Here is a 19,180-nt window from a genome sequence, read left to right on the forward strand (position 1 = left end):
TGCTATTTTGAGAATAGGCACATTTGGGACAGTCAGCAAGGCATGCAGAGCCCATCGGCCATGCATGATGGGCTCCAGATGACAGCGGGACGACGGTGATGGTGACGAGGATGTGGCCAGCCCAGGGGTAAAGAGTCTGAGTGGGGCTCGCTGGGTCTGGACAGAAAACACTTCACAAGTTTTCTGGGTCAGTAAACTGAGCGACTCCCTGGGGTATTTGGACGCTCTGGAAAGGAAAGAAAGGGCCTTCTTGGCTTAGCCTAAAAAAGGAGCTGATTCGCTTTTCTCCATGGTCCCCTGGGGCCATCAGGAAAGCTGTGATCCTCGAGCAAGTCATTTAGTGAACGTGGGTTCTGGATGTGTTCTCCGATAGACTGATGCGCTTGAGCCTTCGGGTACCCACCCCCAGGCTCCCCAAACCCCAAGAGTCTCAGGCATTGGCGTTCCGCAAGGGGAACCTATACCGTGATGACCGCGGCCCCCACTCCATGTGAGACGCCCATCTATTCTGGTAGCTCTGACAGTGTGTGTCTGCTTCAAAGTTGAAGGCCATGATGGTTCTTAATCAGAATCAGGCATTTCTCACCTTCAATGGGTTCTCCTCCTGAACTTACTAAAATAGAATCAAGTCTAAAAGTCAAAGTTCTAATATTTGATTCTCTGGAACTCCAACGTGAAAGTTTGTGGAAAACAATACTACTTTGCTTAGGCAAGGGACTTACTTCTAATCCTCTTTGATTTGGTATCTTGCATTATATTGGATTCTTCCAGCCATGGTGTTGTAACATTCATGGGTGAGGAATCTGAGGACCCCGAAGATGGGGCAGCTTGCTCCTAGTGGCACAAGGCACTTGTTATTATTAAAGCCCTGTGATTGTACTTCAGCTGAATGGTCTACCTGCTGACTGAAGCCCTCTTAACTTCATCCATTGTCATCTCTGTTCCCACCTCTAGTTTCTTGTCCACAACTGGTGCCTTTGAAACAAATTATTCTATTTTTTTTTTTTTTGACTCATAAGATACTACAGGCAAATGTGAGGATGAAAAGTTGTTTTCTACATTACGCTGTGTCAGTGAAGCAAGGAAGAAATACCAGCTCAGAGCGTTCTGGGGCTCTGGGGCAGGTGGGATCTTGTGACCAACAGATGAATGGCAGAAGTCTCCCAGCAGGGCAGTCAAATGTAACTTTTGATGTTTTCCTTTCAGCCCTGCCATCATCACCGAAAAGGTAATCCCAGCTTGTCTGCCATCCCCGAATTACGTGGTCGCGGACCGGACAGTATGTTACATCACTGGCTGGGGAGAAACCCAAGGTAAGGTAAATTCTGTGACTCACATGATGAACTGGTTCTGACCTGCAACCTACATGGGAAAATGAGCATGTGTACTGATTTCTATCAGTGAGTGAGGTCCACTCCCTTCCTGACTTTGTCTGGACATCTGCCTCCGTCTCTAAAATCAGTCATCGAGGGACATGGATGAGGGGAAGGGTAGTGTTTCCTTGAGACTCTGACCTCCAAAAATCCAAGGTTAATATTGTGTCCCCAGGTAAGTAGGGTTTTGACACAAGCTACAAATTAAGGGTGTTAGATTGTCGTTCATGTGAATTAAGCGCACAGAGTTCCCAAACACGGTGCAAATCAACAACAAAATTTATAGTTAAACTAGTCTCCTCAAATACCCACTTGCCTGGCTCTGCGTGGAGACGTTGTCGGGGGTAGGGCAGACTGACAGCAGGGGAAAGGAAGAAAGGTCCCAATTCTAGGATGGTATTTGGTATTGGTTGACGGGGTGAGGATGAGAGAGGAAACGTTTCTGCAGGATCCTGGCTCAGCAGCTGGTACTATATTTTGGGAATCCCATCTTCTCTTTGCAGTATGCCCTGCATTATATTATAATAAAAATTATTATTATATCCTTCAGACTCGGGCCTAGGAACATTATAAGAATGTCCTAGATCTCTGCCTCACTTTCTCAGAAGCATTGGTCGGCGCACCAGAGTGGGAGCCAGGAACCCTGGAAAGTAGTTCTGGTTCTGCCACCAGCTGGGCGAACGGGACAAGTCACCTTACCTCTTTGTACCATTTGGCATCTAAGCCCTCATCCATAAAATCCGTGTTTTCAAATTACGTTCTACATGTTAGCCTTGGTTTCCTCATCTGTGCTCCCCTATGAGGTCACTGTGAGGACTGAGATAGTGCATATGAAGAGCTCAGTGCTTTGGAGATGGTATTTCAGCAGCTCCTGTGCCTATTATACGACCACCACCGCCATCACCACCATCATCACCACCACCATCACCATGGACACCGCCATCACCACCACCATCACCATGGACACCGCCATCACCACCACCATCACCACCACCATCACCATGGACACCGCCATCACCACCATCATCACCACCACCATCACCATGGACACTGCCATCACCATCACCACCACCATCACCATGGACACCGCCATCACCACCATCATCACCACCACGATAACCATGGACACCGCCATCACCACCACCATCACCACCACGATAACCATGGACACCGCCATCACCACCACCATCACCACCGCCATCACCATGGACACCGCCATCACCACCACCATCACCACCGCCATCACCATGGACACCGCCATCACCACCACCATCACCACCGCCATCACCATGGACACCGCCATCACCACCACCATCACCACCGCCATCACCATGGACACCGCCATCACCACCACCATCACCACCGCCATCACCATGGACACCGCCATCACCACCACCGTCCTCACCACCACCCTCACCATCTCAGGACCATCATTATCATCACCATCGCCGTCATGGTCGGCCCCCAACCCTCCCCGTCATCACCACTGTCACTGTCATCAATAAGTACCACATAACCTGTGTGTAGCTGCGCCCTGATGGAACCCAGGCCTGCCAGACCCCCGCAAGCCCATCCACTGTTTCTTCTGTCTCACCAAGCACCCACACTTTTCTAACTTATCACCCTGCACTGGGTTCCCCTGTCTCTCCAGGCCTCGTCTGAACGTCTAACTGGAGAAAATGACTCTCAATGTATTCATTGGGTCAGGAGTCACAAAACATGAGTCAGGTCTGTTTACCAATTTTCTATATGTCAGTAATGACATCAGATCAATCAGCCTCTCCGTGTGAGGTCAGAATTCTCCCCTTTAGTCTCCAGACTTTCCCTGACTTCTGTATTCCAAAGCAAGGTAAGGGTTGATGTCGAGGGGGTCATTCATGTCAGCCCCTCATTAGCAATCGCTGGGTGTTTTCGGGGACCTGCTTCGACGTCGCCACCACCCCATCAGGTTCCTAGGTCACCCTCAGCCCCAGGCCCTCAGAAACGCCATCTCTCCTGTGGCCACACGATGGCAGCACCTCTGCACAGACCGCGAAGGCGTCTGGTCAACTAGCAGTGGATCTGTCCCTAGCCTCAGGATCTGTCTTGCTCAGAAAGCAGATGTAAGAGCAGGACACTCAGTTAACTTAATTTTCAGCAAAAATTTTTGAGAAGGCCGCACCCTCTGCATATCCACCCAATTCAGAAAATGCATCCGCTACCCAATGCTTCTGTGGTCAGGACTTTCGTCCTCGGTGGCTCTGCCCAGGGCTGGGACTCGCCTCTTCTTTCCAGATGGTGGATCTCTTAGGTGCTCCCGTCAACTCCAGTGTAAGTTTTCTGAACTCAAGACAATTTTCCAGTTTTATTAAAAGTCTTTGGAGAAGAAGCAGTACCTTATTTCTTGGCTGTTTCCCTCTGGCAACGCAAAGATTTTGCAAAGCTCATGAAAGCTGGGCTTGCAAAATTGGAAAACTGGATTATTTGTGAAAATGCTGAGACGTACCTGGGTGTGTCCGTCTGGAAAACATCATCTCTTCCTGTGATCGTGCCCGGGTTCTATTTCCATTTGCCAAAGTAAGAAAAAAGCAGTTTTTCTCACAAAGAAAGAAGTGCAGTTTGGAAAACAAGCACACCAAAGAATCTTTACTGGCCCTAATCGGAAAAGAAATGTAAATTAGGAAACAAATTAAGACAAGGTCCACCCATCACATTAGCAAACATTTGAAAATTATTAGACACCACACACTCAGAAGGTTGCTGTGCACTGCTTTTTTTCTAGTGACATTTTACACTGTCACACCCGTTTAGAAAATATTTGGCGAAGATACTGGGAACCATAAATATGTCTATATAATCCCTCAGAACTTAGACTTAAGAAAATACTAAGGAATATGAATAACCTGCAGGAACAAAGAAGTGATACGCTGAGAGCAGCTGTTGTAGCCAATGAACGTGGTGGTGAAGAATTTGGACCACGATGTTGCAGACCCAAGTTCAAATCCCAGCTCCACCATACTTGCTGGGTGGTCTTGGGCAAACTACACACCCTCCCTAAGCCTCAGTTTCCTTAACTGTACAATAGGAATGACGAAAGTGCCTAGGTGACCGGACTGTTTTAAGGATTAGATGAGCTACACCACATAATGAGCTTGTACCTGAAAAAGTTAATTGTCAGTCAATGACAGTTGTTCTTTTTTTCGAATATTGGGGTAAAATATACGTAACGTAAAATTTACTTTTTTAACTGTTTTCAAGAGTACAATTCTGTGGCATTTAGCACCTTCACAACGTTGTACAACCGTCCCCACTATTTACAGAACATTTGCCTCATCCCCAAAAGGAAATCCCAAACCCATTAATCAGTCACTCCCAACTAAAATATTAATTATACAGATTGTAGGTGTATGAAAGTCTTTATGATATAACTTTGTGTGGAAAAAATGTGCAATACGATATAAGTAGTAAAAGAAGCATATCAAAATCCTAGAAGGGCATATATGAAAATAGTAGCACTACTATTTCTCAATCTCTCTTTATACATTAAAAGTAAATTTCTTTATAGTTTAAAAAAAAAAGAAACCAAAAAATAACAACACAAACCAACCTCAAAATCCCATAAAGAAGCCCAGATTAATTAAGTCTAGGTCTTGGGAACATGAAATCTTATATAATGTTTATACTTTCAAGGGTCAAAAAGAAAAAAGAAAGAGTTCTACTAGTACCGGGAACTGACTTCTTGTTTTATCCAACCTCACGATGAACATGAGATCTATCATTGCTGCTCTGTTGTTCTGGAAGCTTCCTTGCGGACACGTTTTCGATCCAGTCACCGTGTGTTTCATCTTTTTAAACACAGGCACTTACGGTGCTGGCTTGCTCAAGGAAGCCCGGCTGCCTGTGATTGAAAACAAGGTGTGCAATCGCTATGAGTATCTGAATGGGAGAGTCAAACCCACCGAGCTGTGTGCGGGGCATCTGGCTGGAGGTGCTGACAGTTGCCAGGTAACAAAAGACTAAAGAGATCAAAGTTCATCTTGTGTTGGCCTGTTTTGGCCCCTTAGACATTTCAGCCCCAAAGCAGCAAATTCTAGAAGGATTTGTCAATCGAAGGCCACAGTCTAAATGTTGCCTGGAAACCTTTTAAGCGTGTCTCTGAAGGCTGATTCAGGTCATCTAGGGTGATTTCTTCGGCCTTGAGTTCCACACTGGTTATAAGGGAATAGTTAAGCAACAGCCCCTACGCCTCTGGGAGGGGGATCTTGGGTGGGACTCGGGACGTGGCCTTTCTAGTAGGAAAGGGAGGTTGGCATGAGACAAAGACCCTCCCACACCTCCTTTGAGATTGTTCTTGGGGTTACCCTCCCTAAGAGAAACCCCAAGGCTTGAAGGGATGAATACAGTTTTCACAAGGGATTTCTTTTCCCCCCCGGGGAAACACTAAATGGTACGGTTTCGTTAAACGTACGTTGCCTAGTACTGAAGCACAGCAGATGTTCAAATAATATGTTACTAAGTCCCTTTCTGGTTGGAAAGGGATGTTCAAATACTGGGAACAACTTACATTTGGGTAATAGAAGGATGACATCCCATACTAAAAGGATGGAAACTTAATCCTCTCATGGTTTTTTCCCTTCCTCTGTGTAGGGTGACAGTGGAGGGCCTCTGGTTTGCTTTGAGAAGGACAAATACATTTTACAAGGAGTCACTTCATGGGGTCTTGGCTGTGCACGCCCCAATAAGCCTGGTGTGTATGTTCGTGTTTCAAAGTTTGTTACTTGGATTGAAGAAATAATGAGAAAGAATTAATTAGATGGGAGACAGAGTGAAGCATCAACGGATCTGAAGCCGGAACATGGGTAGGGAATTCAGCGTGCTCAAAAATAATTGACAGTAATCAAACCAAGTTTGACACTGTACTTAGCTACCAGCTACTGCCAACCGCAACATTTGTTTGTATTGCTGTGGATAACTTGTTCCTGTCCATGGACTGCTGGATTCTGTAATAATGAGGCAATACAGCTATGACATTTGTTGAAAATAAACTCTGTACTTCCTTTGACTTAATCTTTTGATTTTCACTGTTTTCATGCTCTTCGTTCATCCTACCAATTGTAAACGGTGTAACTCTTACAGACCTGAGTGATTTTGTTCTCTCTCATAAGGAAGAGAGGAACGAGAAGCCTGTAAGATGAATAGAGAAGCCCTAGTAAGTCACCTATACATTTACCTTGTCACACATCTTTAATGTCTTTATTTTTGGCACTGGGATGAATGTTTTCAAAGCTGCAGCATATATGGGGAATCATGAGAGCACATTCTGTTCTTGGGAATGAAATCTGTTACTGACAACTTGACTCTAGCCCAGCGCAGGAGACCCTGGGCAGACAGCTGTATTCTGAGAAGTAAACCGGGCAATGGAAGTGTCATAACACGAGACCAGCTAAGAGTCTGAATGGTATTCTGGGTCACATATGAGTCTAGGAATGGTGCCAAGAGCCTGGAAAGGAGCAACGAACATATATTGAAGGCGGACCATTTAATTTCCATCAGTAGTTGGCTGCCTGGATATGTAGTACACTTTGTCACATGGGAGGAGTGTTCTACAGTGACGCACGTTCAGAAAGAAGAGAAAGGATGCCAATTGATTTTTCTTGACAATTTACATTTTTTTATTGTTATCAGAACCCAAATGTCAACTCAAAATACAATTCCAAGGTGATCGTATCAAGAAGCAACAGCCATCTCACAGCAAAGAGAAAAATGCAAAAGAAACAAAAATACAAGGGTGTGTGAATAAAGGGTAAATGCAGCATTACACCCTTAAAGAACTGTGTCTATTTCATTGAAAAATAAAGTATTCATATTCAATTCTGATGTGCTTTAAGGATTAAAAACTTATTTTACAATTAGCACGTACACCGTACATATCGTCACACGTTCACATAGAAACTTTCTTCCTCACTGGCAAGGTTTCCCTTTGGCTCACATTTTACCTGTCCACCCAAAATAATTCATTAAACAATTCTGCATAAGATACATACTGAACCTGAAAATATAACAAATGTGACACAGAAAGCAGGACATCATAAAGACAGCATATTTGTATTTAAACTCCACATTTCAAAAAGTCTCAGTAACAAAAAAGAAAGATCAAATCCCTTATTAGTACCTGTAAAGTCATGTACAATATAAACTTCTGCTAGTTCTTTTAAGCATGGATATAACTGACCTTTCTTTCAAACTAAAATGTAAGCTTCTTCCCAAGACAAGTCAAAAGTGTCAAGATTGAATGAGATTTGTCCATAGTTTTCACTCTTGACCGTGGGCATCATCACAGAGCTGAACTCACACATGTAAGATAAATATCCCTGTATGATTAAAATCTGAAGACCCATGAATTCGTAGTCCATGGGTTTCATCAGTAAAACACTGAATATGTGGCTCTAGGTGTCCACTAAAGGAGGACCGCAGTCATCCTGAATCATCTCAGGACCAATCTGATTTTATAAATAATAGAGCCAAATCCTTGAATTGTCCAGCAGATTTGTTCTTATTTCTGGAACAAGGCCTAAAAGTGCCTGCAAACCTAGATGCTCCAGGAGCTTAAGGGGCTCAAGGTGAGAGGAGAAAGCAAAGGCTCAGAGCCAGGTGGCCCGAGGTCCTTAGATTCAGTCTCTGCATTAACAAGATCCCCAAATCTTCATCTTCCCTGCAATCATCAGAACCCTCCGTTCAGAGCCTCCACGTCTTGATCAGATTTGATGAACCCATTCCTGTACACTTGCCCCAGATCCTTGGTTTGCACATCTTGCATTCTTGACGGAACCGTCATTGAGAACTGGGTGGGGCTTCTCTTGTCTCTCCGTAACCCAGTGGGTCAGAGACACTGCCCCAGCGTGAGAAAAAACCTCAGGAGGAGCTGTGCACACAACGGGCTCTTGGCTAAACCGGTCACATATTACATGTTCCCAGAAACTTTGACAGCACGATGAGTCTTGATTCATCCGGCGCTGTATAAAAATACTCTGGATAGTCTGAACGTCTTTGTAAAGTACTGAAAACACTTGGAGCTGCACAGCTGAAGTGGACAACACACACGTCTCTGCAAGGCACGTCGGTTTCTTGGGGGGACCAGCCTGAATAGCTCTTTCCTTGCATCTTTGGCAGGGGGCTCAAAGGTGAGAGCTCAAAACTTGAGTTTTCTTTTTTCTGCCACATTTATAGGAATGTGGACTAACAAAACAAAGGAGAAAAGAGAAAGTCCTTATAAAAGGTTACACAACTAGTGAGAAGGAAGTCTTTTTGTTACGACTCAATTTCATAGTTGGTTTTGATCGAATACACACATGCATAACTACTCATAAAAACCCAACTCAAAGGGAACAAAATTAACTGTCTCCAGGTCATTTTTTGCCTGCCCTCAATCCCTAGGCAGGGGTTAATTAGCATTATAGCACATATAAATTCTTTATGAATTTCTACTCCGTAACAGATGGTTTGGAAATGAGCTGCTGATGTGAACAAAAGAAAGCAGAAATGAGAAAATGACTAAGTGCTGTTGTAGAAGGGAAAATACTAACAGGTTTCCATAACTTGGGGCTAAGTAGTTTTTGTTCCTGAGTAAGTGATTATAGAATGCAATCAGTGTGCTTAACTTGTAAAACCATAGATCAGACTTTTATCAGACGTTTTTTCAAGGGTAGGGACCAGGCATAATTAATTAATTTACCCAATTTTTTAATTATGAAAATTTACAAACAGAAAAAAATTCATGTAAGTTGAATTTTTGTTGGACGAATTCTTCCTGTGTATGTACTGCTTGGATATTAATTTTCCCTGCACGCCATTGAGATGGCCTTCTCACCTCCAGAACTCCATCTCTTCCAATTGTTTAATTCTATTTTTAATATGATTGAATTGGCGAAAGAGTCTTGATCTCAAATCACTCCCTCTTCCTCCACTTTTTCCTGATGAGTTTGAAAATCTGACCTCTGACTGGTCTGGGGATCAAGAATGAGTCTATCACGCTCACTATAAATGAGCCGCAGCAAATGGAGTCGAGTCAAACAGAAGGATGCAGTCCCTGTCGCTGGAGGGTTGGCACAGAGGGCATTCACAAGAGAGGGCAGCAGATGTGCGGGAAAAGAACTCTGCACCACTGAGTTAGACGTCTCAAAACTCCAACGACACATTCCCAGGCTTGTGCCACCAACAGTCAGCACTGAACTTCTTACTTTTGACCCTATAATCCCGGCCGGGATGCTCTCCTGCGTACCCCAGCCCCGAACAGATCCTGCAGGGCATCAGCCCACGAGAAGTTGCCCTTAAAGTTTGGATATCTTATTTGAAGATAATCCTATTTCCTTTCTCACCATTTCCCCTGCTTTATCTAACCTTATATAGTCTTCTTTCCTTTGGTCTGTTAGCATGACTGCAATTGGGGTGACAGGGTTGGGCACCGCCCACCCTGATCTGGCCCCCATACGCTCATACAAACCACATAATTGTCTGTGATGACACAGCTAGCAGCATGTCTATCCTTTCTGGATGATGCAAGTCTTTCCATGATGTAACACTCAAGAGGACAGTTTTGATACCTTTTATAAATTTCTTTTAAAAAAAATATTTGTTTATTTATTTATGGCTGCGTCGGGTCTCAGTTGCAGCACTCGGGATCTTTCACTGTGGCACGCGGGCTTCTCTCTGGTTGTGGCACGGGGGCTCAGTAGTTGTGGCGTGTGGGCTCAGTTTCCTCACGGCACGTGAGATCTTAGTTCCCCAACCAGGGATCGAGCACGAGTCCCCTGCGTTGGAAGGCAGATTCATAACTACTGGACCACCAGGGAAGTCCCCCCTTTTATAAATTTCTTAACTTAATTTTGGTTTATAAAATGGCAATGTCTTAAAGAGAATCTCCCACCACACCTCAGGCTTCACATAGCATTGTTTTACGGTAAAACATAGGTAGAGCTTTGGTTGAGGAATAAGCCATTACCTATCAGTTTACTTACAAACAAGCACAAGAATCTGACTGGGTTACTTCATGGGACGAATGTCCACCTGTGCTCTGATTGGCCAGTCCTGTTAGAAGTCGGCTGGTGGTTTGGTTTTGAGTACACTGATAAGCCTTTCTTAGGAAAGTTCTGAGACGATTCGTCAATCTTATTTTTCAAAATAGCATCAAGAAATAGGACTATGAAATCACTGTATAGGTTTTAAAGGTCTGGTTGAAATACGTCTGAGCGATGGTCGCCTATCTCTGGGGAGGGGGATGGGACCTCATTAAAAGAGGATATGAAGAGAGAAATTTCCAATACTACCAGGGGATTCTTGCTACTAAAATACTCATAATCAAGTAGGATACAGCATAAGATAATAAAACTATCCAAAACAACAGTCACGCCTGTACACCGGACAATATCAATCCCAGCACTAGCATGTAGAAGTTGTGAAGTCTTTCTGAGCGTAGATTTCCTAGCATACAAAACAGTAACGACAAGAACTTGTATTGCACAAAATCACTTTGAGTATTAAATGAAATGACGTATATGAAACCATTGATCACGTATATAAGGACCTAAAAAATGTCGGTTTCTATTCTCTTCCCAGTCTGTCAAGTGAAGAATAAAACTGCCATGAGGTTACTAACATTTCAGTCTTGTCATAAAGACTTTTGATACACTTTTTAAATATTTAGAGGTCCATACTCTTAATTTCTAGGTCACTGTTTAGAAGATTGATTTTTATTTTTAAAATTAGCTGTTAGGAGCTTCTCTGGTGGTGCAGTGGTTAAGAATTCGCCTGCCAATGCAGGGGACACAGGTTCGATCCCTGGTCCAGGAACTAAGATCCCACATGCCGTGGAGCAACTAAACCTGTGCACCACAAGTACCGAGCCTGCGCTCTAGAGCCCGCGAGCCACAGCTACTGAGCCTGCGTGCCTACAGCCTGTGCTTCACAAAAAGAGAAGCCACCACAATGAGAACCCCGCGCACCACAACGAAGAGCAGCCCCGCTCACTACAACTAGAGAAAGCCCGTGCCCAGCAATGAAGACCCAATGCAACCAAAAATAAATTTAAAATAAATAAATAAAATTAGCTGTTAAATTATTTTTTTTTAATTCACAAATGAGGACTTCCCTGGCAGTTCAGTGGTTAAGACTCCACACTTCCAATGCAGGGGACACAGGTTCGATCCCTGGTCAGGGAACTAAGACCCCACATGCCACACGGTGCAGCCAGAAAACTTAAAAAAATTTTAAAAATAAAATTCACAAATGATACAAGACCATGAGTTGTAATTACAAAAATAAAAAATCGAACAATTCAGAAGTCTATGGGGTATAAAAGTAATGTCCTCCCTTCCACACCCCACTTCCCGAACGATTTCTATCCCCAGAGGGTATATTTTATCATTTTAGATCCTTTCCTATGCATTCTCATATTCATATTCTCTCCTCCTGTCTTTTTATTATGGAAGATTTCAGAGGAGATTAGAATATGTGTACTGTGGATTTTTCTTGATATAACAGAAACATATTTCATATTCATGTGTTGGTTGGATATTAGCTTTCCCTGTACACCATTTAGACACCCTTTTCCCAAGTTCAGTCTCTTTCTCACTGTCCTTCTCCTATCTTCTTTCTATCTGTCTATGTATCACTTATCATTCATCTATCCATCTATCGATTGAGCTACCATTCTATCATCATCTGACTAGCATTTATTTTCCCATCTAGCTATAGAGAGGGATTACTCTTGGTTTTATTTTTTAATAAATACTGTAACACATTGTTCTGTGACTTTTCACTTTGTAATCCATCTTGAAAATCTCTCCATGTCTTTCCATATAGATATATCTCAATTATTTTATAGATATATTATCATTTTCACCATCGGTTGCCTATCGATGCACATTTAAATTATTTCTACTTTGTCCAATCATCAGTCTCTTTCCTTTAGATTCCTTCTGAGTTTTAACACCTTATTTAGAAATGTTTCCCTCTTCATAACCACATTTAAAAAATAAAACATATTCTTTTACAGATTTGCTTTACATTAACCTTTTAAATCTACTTTGAACTTTTTGCTTCAGATGTAAGACAGGGATTTAATATTATATTTTTCCCCCTGGATATTCAATTTTCTTAGCACCGTCCTTTCCCAGTGGGTTTGAAATGCTGCTTTTACTTAGGATATGCTGAATTTTGTACCGTACCTGTCAAGTTTTTCTACATCATCCACTGTTTCTGGCAGGGCAGTGCCCTTGGTTTCAGGCAAAAGCATCACAAGAGCACCACAGACAGATGCCAGGATACCTGTGGCACAGGAGAAAGGCGTTACGGTACCGGGAACGCACAGCGCCCCCTCATGGCCCCCTGCTCAGTCTGGAAGCCGCTGTGCTCACTACCTGGACTCATCCTGCCCCGCAGCAGCCCTCTGGTCACCCTGCCCAGCGTTCCTCTGTCATGATTTCACAGGTTCTCAGCCTTCCTCCAACTCTAGACAGTTCCATCGCTCCTGTGTTCTTGGCATCCATCCATTCATTCACTCGTTTCACAATTTACTGAGGACCTACCAAGTGCCAAACACTCCGAGAAGCCCTCACCTCCTACTTCACAGGGAACATAGAAGCCACCAGCAAGGAGTCCCTCAGCCTCCTTTCACTGCACCCTGCCCCTCCCCTTCCCGCTTCCATCATGTGACACCCAAGACTCGTGCCCACATCTGCCCGAGAGCATCTCCTGGCGTCTTTGTGGGCTCCGCGCTGTAGCGATTCATCTGCTCTCTCCAGCACCTTTAACCCGTCAGTGGACGCCTTGAAACATATTCAAATCTCTCCTCTTTAAAGAGCCTTCTATCAACCTCACCATCCTCCCTTCTTCCGTTCTTTAGAACCGCAATTCTTGAAACACCATCCTCTCCTATTTTCTACACATCTTCATATCCCAGCTGTGCTGGTAAATGTCTAACAACCAGCTCTCCAGAAAATAAAGTCCTGACGTGCAGCAGCATTTCCCTGTTTCTGTGGTGTAAATACACCCAGCATGGATGCGAGCGATTCAAACCAGCAGTGTGACATCGCGAGTGAGGCTCTGGGGAGATGGGCGGCAGCATCTCCACCGTGGACTACGGTGGACGCACCAGCCTCGGGGACAGATGCTGTAGAACTCAATGAATCAGGAACTGATGAGGTGTGCGTATTTATTACCTCTGCTCTTAATCTATTTTATATACTCCATTTTTAATGATGGATGTGTTTAAACTGGCTCAAAAATTCTTGAAAACTTGACAGCTGACCTTGGCGGGCCAGAGTCACCTCCCAGCTCCACCTGCCCTGATCCAGCTCTGCTCCGCATCCCCTCTGGCCTTGCTCCAGCCAGGTCGCCAGTTGCTGCCACCACCAGGTGCAGTGGCCCCGCTTCTCGTCTCTGCTGCCTGGCCTCGTGGCAGCTCAGGCGGCTGGTGACCTCACCCGCCGTCCCCGGGCTTCCCTGCACCACGCGCTCCCGGTTTCCCTCCTGCCCCTCTTGCATCCCTTCTCATCCCCTGGCTGGTTCCTCTCCCTCTGCTTATGCTGGATGTTCTGTCGTTCCTCAGGGCTCCATGCTGGGCCCCCTTCTTTCCTCTCACTCGGTCCTGTTCCCTGTAGACGGGGTTTCGGTCACTCCCATGGTTTCAGTGGTTATCTGCATCCAGATGGCTTCCAAACCTTCATCACAAGGCCACACTTTGCTCCCGACTCAGCTCATCAAACCTACTGGCCTCTCACCATTTCAACTTGGATTTCTTAGAGGCACCTCATGCTACAAACAGTATCCCTCCGCGTCCTCCTGCAGACGGGCACCTCTGACATCCACTAAACTAGGACTGGCCCCGCCACCTACGGTGCTGCCAGCCCGGAGGCCGGCTGCCAGCTCCCTGGTCCCTCTGGCCCTCGTCCCGTCAATCACCCCCTTTTGCCAATTCAACCTCCAATATATTTTTGTGGATCCTTCCACTCCTCAACATTCTCAGCGCCATCACCCTAGACCCAGTCCTTATGAAATCTCTTACCTGATTACACCAACATTCTTTGAATCGTCTCACCAGTAGCATTGTCCCCCTCTAACTCATAGGCATACCTGCCATCAGAGTCATGTCTCTAAAATGCAAACCTGACACTGTTAACCCCGGCTTGAAACTCTGCTCTTTGGATAAAGAGCAGACCCTTTGCACATCGGAGAAGACCCTCCATGGTCCGGCCCCAGCTCACCTCCCCAGCTGCATCTCTCTTCAGGCCCCAACTTACACACTGCACTCTGTCCTTTAACTTCCTCTTACTCTAGGCCTTCCCGCTGCCTAGAGCACCAGCCCACACCTCTCACGTGCATAATTCCTATTCAACCTCCACACGGCCCCCTTGCTCCCTGACTCCACGGGGCTGGTGCTCCCTGCGATGTGCTCTCATGGCGCCCTTATTTATCACACTCCCTTGTGACTGGCTCCCTCCCCAGCCAGACTCTGCGAAGCAAGGGCCTGCCCTGCGGCACCAGCGCCCAGCTCCGCCAGCCGGGCTCACAGGCAAGCCCCGAACCTCGACGGCCTGGGCTGTCAGGCAGCTCTGTCTTGGTTGCACAGTGGCCCCTCTTTGCTTTTTCACGCTGGCCCAGAATCAATGCTGAGCTTGTTTATCAGATCCCGTGAAAGAGTTTGAAATGATCTTTTATGGAATCACTGGTGTCAGTGATTAGAAGCCGACTTTATGGTCCCCAGCACAGCTGAAGGACGCCTGCATTCCTCCGGACGTATGCCCTCACGGATGCAATGTTTTCGTTGGAGCTTAAACTGCGGAGCGATGGGTGAAAAACCTCTACCGGGAGCAAGGAAGTGGAGGTGGAGGAAAGGTAGGTGAGCAAGGGGCCAGCCGGCATCCTCTCTTGCTGAGGAGGGTATGAGATCTGGGCAGAAACAGCACTGGAGATGCACTGGACTGAATTACCCTAAGGGGCCTCCCTATGCTATGGTTCTATCCCTTCGTGAGTTTCGTGAAGATTGAAGGTCGGAAGGAGGGTATGAACTTGAGGGGCATCGAAGAGGTTACGGTACGTGTCTGCAAGGGCTTCTGCGTCCTCTGGTCTTTGGGCACGGTGTGCTTAGCACCAAAGCACATGCAGATACAATACTGAGAGACATGGAGCACCTAACAATACAATTTGTTTTTAGGCTTGTTTTTAAACATACAGAGGGTCCTATTATTTGGTCCTATTTGGAAAATTATTGGTTATGTTCCACAATATTATAAAAAAGTTTCATAATATTTGATTTTAACTCAGAACCTCAACAAAGAAAGCTAAACTGAACACTTTTTTATAGCAACCCTTAATGTAAAGTAAATGTAAATGGTTTAGGGTCCACATTTCATTGTGGTTCCTCAAAACGGAAACAGCTGTTATAAAAAGAGCAAATGGTTAAAATTGATATCCAGCCTGATGATCATTTTAGGTTCTATTAATGTGAAAATGTGGATGAGAGCATTTAAGAATAGGATGTAAAGTGAGAACTTACCAAAGATGATAAGAGGTAGTTCTAGCCAAACGGCCGCTAAGCGGAAGAGCAGAAACGGGGCTATGATCCCCCCAAAATCACATAAACCTGAACACAGTGAAACTCCGAAGTTTCTGCAGAACAAAAAAATTGTTTTAAAGTATTTAAATAAATTCAAGATACATAACATTTTCAGATATCTAAGTAACAGAGAAATCGTAACAACATTTCCCACTTCTCTAGCTTTTAACTTTGAAAATTTCTCCTCTCTCATACCCTAAGCGCATCATTTCCAACCTGCACCAGTTCACGTCTGGGTAAAAGCTGAGTCACAGTGAGGCTAGTTGGGGGCGGGGGCGGGTCTACAGTATTGGTGGAAATCAATCTTCCATCAGCGGCTCACTACCCAGCCTGCTCTGTGGCGCTTATGTGTCTCCTTGGCACCCCAGATTGGCGGTAAGGTGTGCTCAGGAATATTCCCCCAAGGAAGGAGGCCAACCTGCCCTAGCTATGCACATTGTTTCATCTTGTCCTTCAATAATCGGCTGTGGAGTGTGGTCAGAACAGAGGCTGTAGCCTTTACACAGAGCCCTGCTGATGAAGGAAGGTGTAACCCATGACGCAAGCACGCTACCCAGATTTTCTGATTTCAGGTCTAGTGCCTTTCCACAAACCCCCAACTGTGTACGAAGATATTGATGATAATAATGCAAAAAGAAGCTACAACTCAAAACTTAGCTTTTCCACGGGCTGAATCCAGCCCAGGGTAATAGGTCGCCAAGCTAAGAAAACTATTTCATAGTTTTTAAGTCAACTTCAAACATGCGGCTGCAGAATTACTTAGGAGAAACCACGGTACGGATGTTGGAATTACCGTAATGTTGTTGGGTACAATTCTGAATTCACCAAATAAACAATTTCAAAGGCCATGGTAATGCCTAATCTTCCCAGGGTAGCAACAATGGTCCTCAACCAGGGTATTCCTGCAAAAACAGAAAATTTGCAAGGGTCTGCTTTCAATACAATTTTACAAAACAACAAAGGGCATTTGCTTAGTGTTCTCCCGGCCGTAAATCTGCTCATTTTAAGTGCAAATGGTAGATGCCTCCTAATATTGTAGCCCAAATTCAACAGCAGCAGCAACTGGGAGGACAGCTAGCATTTAGTGCACCAGCTGCCTTCCCGAGCAGGGTTGGATTACAGAAATACAAGTCAAGGCATTTGTTGAGAAGCTGCTACCTTGAAAACAATGTTCCAAGCAGTGCCTTCCTAGAGGGCCTGAGTACACTGGCCTTCTGTCTGGAAGGCAGTCTTTGCCTGTGCCCTTGAAAACCATCACAGCAGTCTGACGCCCATTTGCCCTCTTTCTGTTCATACCCCTTAGTGATGACACACAGAATCACTGTTCCCAACAGACCAGGAAAGATCTGGACCTGAAACTGACTTTGGTTTCTTGCTCCAAGGACTGAGATCTCCGGGAGGGGACATCTCTGCCGTGCGTCATCACCAGGGCGTATGTCTTTCCTTATTTCCCTCATCCCAGGTCTTTCTACTTTGCCTACGAAATCATCCAGAAGGAGCCAGATTCTTTAATGCTGGTTTGTTCATTCATTTAAAAATGAACTGTTTTAGGGCTGCTTTGGTTATATGAGGAAACACTCCTTTCCTCCATAGTAACTAGTGGGAAATGCCAAATGTTCTCTACTAAATATTTTCTTTCCTTTGTGCTTTAAGGGAAGAAGGCATAAACCATTTTTGCTCTAAAAAGTCAGTGCTCTAAATTTCCTAAAAGTTGTGCAGTTGATGCCATCCTTTTTTTTTTTAATTGAAGTATATTTGGTTTACAATGTTGTGTGAGTTTCTTCAGTTATACATACATGTACATTCTTTTTCATATTCTTTTCCATTATGGTGTATCACAGGATGTTGAATGTAGTTCCCTGTGCTCTACAGTAGGACCTTGTTGTTTATCCATTGTCTATATAATAGTTTGCATCTGCTAACCCCCAAATCCCATTCCATCCCTCCCCCTCCAACACAAGTCTGTTCTCTATGTCTGTGAGTGTGTTTCTGTCTCGTAGATAAGTTTGTTTGTGTTGTATTTTAGATTATACATATAAGTGATATCATATGGTATTTGTCTTTCTCTGTCTAACTTACTTCACTTACTAGGATAATCTCTAGGTCCATCCATGTTGCTGAAAATGGCATTACTTCATTCTTTTTTATGGCTGAGTAATATTCCATTGTATGCATATACCACATCTTCTTTATCTATTCATCTGTTGATGGACATGTCGATTGTTTCCACATCTTGACTACTGTGAATAGTGCTGCTATGAACATAGGGGTGCATGTATCTTTTTGAACAAAAGTTTGGTCTGAATATATACCCAGGAGTGGGATTGCAGGATCATATGGCAACAGAGACCTCATACTGTTTTCCATAGTGGCTGCATCAACTTACATTCCCACCAATAGTGTAGGAGGGTTCCCTTTTCTCCACACCTCCTCCAGCATTTGTTACTTGTAGACATTTTAATGATGGCCTTTCTGACGGGTGTGAGGCGGTATCTCATTGTATCAATAGTTTTGATTTTATGCCATCCTTTCTTAGTAGACTTGGGTGAGGACATATGACCGCGTGAACAGCAGCTTATCTACTCTCCAGAGCAAAGCCAAGGGCATTCAGCATATGCCTGGCTTCCATCTTTGAAAAGGAAACCTTCTCCCTTTGTACTCATATTTATTTATGCTTGCTCAGCACTAAAGGGTCCTCTTGTCTTTTAGAATTATCACGCTTTCCTGAATATATAATTTTTTAGTAGAAAAGTAGGCATGAATCAGGAGGACGAGAGAAAGGATGAAGCTCAGGAGATTTACGTGTTTGGTTTTTTTTGCTGCACCACACGGCATGCAGGATCTTAGTTCCCTCACCAGGGATCGAACCCATGCCCCCTGCAGTGGAAACGAGGAGCCCTAACCACTGGACCGCCAGGGAACTCCCCTTCTGTGTGTTCTCTTTAGAGAATATTCAACCAATAAAAAAGCTAAAACTCATTAAATAAAACAGTTGCCTAGGAGGGCAAGCAAAGAAAAAGAGGGTTCCAGAATCCAGATCATTGCTGGGAGGCTCCAGTTTGTTATATGTTGATTGCAAACTGGCCGAGGACGCCCTGGTGTCCTTGATGTTTTTCCCAGCTGAGGACACCTGCAGTACTCACATTAACGTCACACCAGGGAGTGAACAACAGCACAGTCGTGCTGATGCACTGGGCCCGCCATCTGCTCTGGCCCA

General features: G+C 44.7%; 2 protein-coding genes across 7 annotated transcripts in view; one reads left to right on the forward strand and one right to left on the reverse strand.

Annotated features, from left to right (window-relative positions):
* PLG (plasminogen) overlaps window positions 1-6,161 on the forward strand; it is a 44,194-nt gene extending 38,033 nt beyond the window's left edge. For 5 of the 6 annotated variants that reach the window (XM_032651353.1, XM_032651351.1, XM_032651352.1 and 2 more), the window contains 3 exons: window positions 1,207-1,313; window positions 5,212-5,357; window positions 6,000-6,161. In XM_032651353.1, coding sequence (XP_032507244.1) covers window positions 1,207-1,313; window positions 5,212-5,357; window positions 6,000-6,161 — 415 coding nt within the window. The remainder of the gene's footprint in view (window positions 1-1,206; window positions 1,314-5,211; window positions 5,358-5,999) is intronic. The other variant, XM_032651354.1, reaches the window with a different exon arrangement.
* Window positions 6,162-7,045: 884 nt separating this feature from the next.
* Window positions 7,046-19,180, reverse strand: part of SLC22A3 (solute carrier family 22 member 3) — an 87,706-nt gene continuing 75,571 nt past the window's right edge. The window contains exons 8-11 of the mRNA XM_032651316.1: window positions 16,757-16,865; window positions 15,904-16,016; window positions 12,575-12,674; window positions 7,046-8,588 (exon numbers count right to left, since the gene is read on the reverse strand). Of these exons, the coding sequence (XP_032507207.1) occupies window positions 8,528-8,588; window positions 12,575-12,674; window positions 15,904-16,016; window positions 16,757-16,865 (383 nt within the window). The 3' untranslated portion in view covers window positions 7,046-8,527. The remainder of the gene's footprint in view (window positions 8,589-12,574; window positions 12,675-15,903; window positions 16,017-16,756; window positions 16,866-19,180) is intronic.

Source organism: Phocoena sinus, chromosome 12, assembly GCF_008692025.1.
Source record: "Phocoena sinus isolate mPhoSin1 chromosome 12, mPhoSin1.pri, whole genome shotgun sequence".
NCBI lineage: Eukaryota > Metazoa > Chordata > Mammalia > Artiodactyla > Phocoenidae > Phocoena > Phocoena sinus.